General features: G+C 34.8%; 1 protein-coding gene across 7 annotated transcripts in view; it reads left to right on the top strand.

Moving 5' to 3' along the window:
• The window catches only part of ECT2 (epithelial cell transforming 2), a 49,328-nt gene extending 45,273 nt beyond the window's left edge, over window positions 1-4,055 (top strand). For 4 of the 7 annotated variants that reach the window (XM_014535291.1, XM_014535292.1, XM_014535290.1 and 1 more), the window contains 2 exons: window positions 1,010-1,274; window positions 2,720-2,794. In XM_014535291.1, coding sequence (XP_014390777.1) covers window positions 1,010-1,273 — 264 coding nt within the window. In that variant the 3' untranslated portion in view covers window position 1,274; window positions 2,720-2,794. Of the gene's footprint in view, window positions 1-1,009; window positions 1,275-2,719 lie in introns of all 7 variants that reach the window. The other 3 variants (XM_014535297.1, XM_014535295.1, XM_014535293.1) reach the window with 2 other exon arrangements.
• Window positions 4,056-4,618: the final 563 nt, after the last annotated feature.

The raw sequence follows: 4,618 nt of genomic DNA, 5'->3' as shown, positions 1-4,618 counted from the left end.
TTGGGGGCCGATCGGGGGCGGGGCCAGCTGGGGGGAGGGGTCTTGGGAGGGGCCATGGGCGGCCGGTCCTGCCCCTGATTGGGGTGTTGGGTGCTGGTTGGGGCCCAGATCAGGCTGGCTGCCGCAGTGCAGTGTGCGTCATAGCCACTGGTCCTTCCGCCATTCCGGTCGTTGGGCTTTTATATATATAGATATGCATAGTCCATGGACACAGACATCCATGTGTGAAGGCCTGGGTTGGAACAGGAAGCAGGTGGGGTGGGCAATGGGGAATAATGGAGCACATCTGTAATACCCTCAAGTAAATTTAAAAAAAAAAAGCTAGTTAGGTCTTTAGTTAATACATCAAAGAGTTACAGCTGACTCTGAGCATGTTTATACGGATTTTTTTTAAATCCTCTAATTCTCACCTGAGGATATGTTTTTATTGATTTTAGAGATAGGGAAAAACACTGATGTGAAAGAGAAACATCGATTGGTTGCCTCCTGTACGTCCCCCATGCCCCGTGCCCCAACTGGGGAACAAATCCACAACCTAGGTTATGTGCCCTGACTGGGTATCAAACCCACAACTTTTTGGTGGGCAGAAGGGTACTCCAAACAACCAAGCCACCCAGCCAGGGCAGAGCATGTTTATAATGGTATTTGATCAAGGTTAAACTTCCAATACTTAGCTGATAATATAAACATGAATAGAAATTTGATTAATATATTAAATGAAATGAAAAATATATTAAAATTGACAAAAAACAGTAAGCATTTCTTTATTAAAATAGATTATAAGCTTTCTGACGGCCAAAGAACTGTCCCTTGTTTATTTCCTATAATAACTATTATAAACATTGCTTTTCAAATGAAAGTAACTGGATTTTTTAGAAACTTTTTAGTAAGTTAATTTGTATTATTTGTGATTTTATCACTTTTATGTAGACAATATAAATAAGAAGTACCTAAAATATCTTTCAGACATTCATGTCCTTTTCTCCATTGCTTATTTCTGTTCTAACAGATTATCCATTCAGTTTCCACAAGCAGTACAATTGGATTTACTAAGCATGTCTATGCTCAGTGCTCACACTATACTGGTGGGCGCTCTCAAAACTCCTGGTTTCCATCTATACGTCATTCTGCCTCACGAGTTAGTTTCTCAGAGACACTGAAAGAAAATATTGATTTTTCAAATTTCAAAAAAAGTTCTATCCAAGTCATCTTTGGTATTTGTGAAGAATTAAGAGATATGCCAACCAGTAATGGAAACAAGCCTCAAGTTTAATGTGAGCTTATTAGCTATTTGAAATTTGTATTTGTGAAAAAAGGAAGTATTCTTTCTTCACTGAATTACCTATTAGGTGGGTGGGGACTTTTGAATTCACAATTTTATAACTGCTTTACTGCAGATTGGCACATAAAAATATTTTTCAAGGTAATTATGCTCAAGTTCAGAAAAAAATCAATACTATTAGAAATTTTCTTATTTATGAAAGTGGACATTTTAAAGACTAATAATAATTGCCATGTAAAGTGGATTCATATTCCAAATCTGATTCTTAATCTTAGATTTATGACATTTTATAAAATTTATGCTTTTAATATAGCAAATCATAAAAATTTTATTTGAGGAAAATTTTTTTACTTTCTACTTAAATCATTGCTTTGTTATCACTTGAATGGTAATACTTGATCAACACAGCTCTTTAAACACTTCATTTTGCTCCATTGTAGGTGAGAACATTGTTGGCTACTTACACATAGCCTTTCATATATGCTAAAATAAAACACTTTCTTTGTAATTCATTTTGATTTATACTCATTGTTGGTTTTTTTGCATTCTTGTGTATGCTTATTTGTTATTGTTAAAAGCTCTTATGAAAAATTTAGTTTTGACCTCTGAAACAAATTTAGACAGCTTAGTAACTGAATAATCTCTATTAACAGAAGTGCTGCTGTTTTGCTCAATTTATTTTATTTTTTAAATATATATTTTTTTATTTCAGAGAGGAAGGGAGAGGGAGAGAGAGATAGAAACAACAATGATAAGAGAGAATCATCGATTGGCTGCCTCCTGCGTGCCCCCTACCAGGAGTGAGCCCGCAACCCAGGCATGTGCCCTTGACCAGAATCAAACCCAGGACCCTTCAGTCAGTAGGTCTACGCTCTGTCTACTGAGCCAAACCAGCCAGGGCTCAGTTTTTATATGGAGCAAAATCACAAACATACATACATACATATGGGTTGTATACATAATCCAAAACCTCTTTAGGAGTATATGACTTTCAAATTTAGAAAATTTATTTCTCATAAGATCATCTCTTTTAATTTTGCTTTATGGTTAAGTTAAGAAGAAACCACTAGGGTTTATCTTTTTACCTCAAAACTTGTTTACTAATTTGTAATTTTTTTAATAACCTGAAACACTGAGTATTTAATATCTCGTAGAAGTTAAGTACCACTACTAGCAGTAAGCCAATATCTATTCTAGTGAGCTGATATGTAGTTAACTAGTGAATCCATTTGTTTTGTTTTCAGAATGCTGAAATTTCCTCCCCTCCAGTTTTAAATTCTTTTGCTTATTTAAAGAGTTTAGGATTTTTAGATGTCTTTAAATTAATTGTTATGGTATTTTGTGAAATGTAAAAATGATATGCATGATGCATAACTGTATGTTATAACTTTTAAAAAGAAAAAGTTTAAATATAAAACATTTGTCTTATCTTTACAGGGTATCCCATCGCCTTCCCTTGTCACCCTTCCTTCCTTCTTTGAAAGGAGAAGTCATACTTTAAGTAGATCAACAACTCATTTGATATGAAGCTTAAAAAAATCTTAATTTATAGAAACTTAACACCTCATACACAAATAAGGAACTGACTTATATGGTACTTGTCATTAGCACTTGGTGAAAGCCGGAAAGAAGATGGATAACACTAAACTATGCCAGTTCGTTTTCTTCTTGAAAGAGTAAGGTTAACCTCTTACATTTTTCAAGTTAATTTATTAAAAGATTATATTGATTTTGATGTAATTTTTCTTTTTGCCTGAATCCTTCATTTGAAGACCAATATCTTAAGTTATTCATGATACCAGTAGTGCTGCAACCTGACACATACAGTAAATAAATTTCATTGGTGGATGCCAAATATTGCTGTGGATTTCTTTGTATAGTGCCCATGAATGAATTTCGGAAGTATATATTTGTGTATCTCAATTTGTGCAGAAATTAGGTGATATCACAGTACTTAATTATATTAAAAACCTGCATAGATAATTGATTAAATAGTGGGGTCTTGTTTCACATGTGCTGTTTGAAGTAGTTAACTGCTCCTTTTGCAGTTTAATTTATTCTCGTGTCTTTAAGATCTAGCGTGTGGATTTAAAAAGATTTGCCCTTATTAAAAAGAATAACAGTTAAAGGAGATTGTTTCAAAATACTTTTGCAAATTGAGATAAGAACAGAAAGATTAAAAAAACAATGTATATTTTGCACTAACATGATATGGGTGTATACTTGTAGCTGCTTCAGAGCCTATATTTATGGTGATTTTTAGCCACTAGCAAATCTTGATTTAATTTGATAGTGTGTGGGGTTTTTGAAGGATGACCATGGGGAAATTGTAGTAAAGATTGTTTATACTCTTTATGAAATAACTCTAAAACTGGCATTAGTTTTATTAATCTACTGTCAAATATTACATGGATATGTGTATGCTCAACTTTTTATTGTCGTCCCATATAAAATGTAAAATTGAAATACATTTATTTGTGTTGTAAAATATTTTTCAAGCCTTGATATTCTTTTTCACAATAGTTTTTTTTTTGTTGTTTTATAGTCAGCAATACAAAATAATCAAGTTCTTATGAATAAACTCATTTTTCCTACCTGTTTAGGGATTACTACAAACATTTAATTGTCATTTAACAGTTCTTGGTTATGTTCTTAATAGTTTAACTGACTATATAGATTTTTCTATACCATGTATGTACCACTTTATTGCTATATTTTAAAAGCAGTTGTATTAGTAAGAACTTTGTAAATAAATACTTAAGACCCAAGTGTATTTTGTGTTTTAATTTTTAATCTGGACTCCACTTTGCAGAATGGGAATAGTGGATTATGATAGAGTTATATAAAATTGTGTTTATGTGCACATATGCATTTTTCTGGTAGAAATTACACGACTTTTATCATTTTATTGGGAATGGAACTGTGAGTCCCTCCAAAAAATGGGGGGTTTCAAGTGAGAGGAAATGGCATAAGGCATGACATTAGAAACATATTGGATGTACACAGATAAGTTAGGAGGTTAAAGTCTGATACAAAATTCAGTATACAAATATTATCAACTAGAGGCCCAGTGCACAAATTCGTGCACCAGGGAGTCCCTCGGCCTGGCCTGTGGGATCAGGCTGAAACCGGCTCTCCAACATCCCCCGAGGGGTTCTGGATTGCAAGAGGGCACAGGCCTGGCCGAAGGACCCCACCAGTGCACGATCGGGGCCGGGGAGGGACATGGGAGGTTGGCCAGCCAGGGAGGGACCATGGGAGGGCTCCAGGGTGTGTCCAGTCTGTCTTGCTCATTCCCGATTGGCCAGACCCCAGCAGCAAGCTAACCTATCAGTC

The sequence above is a fragment of the Myotis brandtii genome, unplaced genomic scaffold (assembly GCF_000412655.1).
Source record: "Myotis brandtii unplaced genomic scaffold, ASM41265v1 scaffold1423, whole genome shotgun sequence".
NCBI lineage: Eukaryota > Metazoa > Chordata > Mammalia > Chiroptera > Vespertilionidae > Myotis > Myotis brandtii.
The sequence above is the reverse complement of the archived record's forward strand: the minus strand, read 5'-3'. Positions and strand labels throughout refer to the sequence as shown.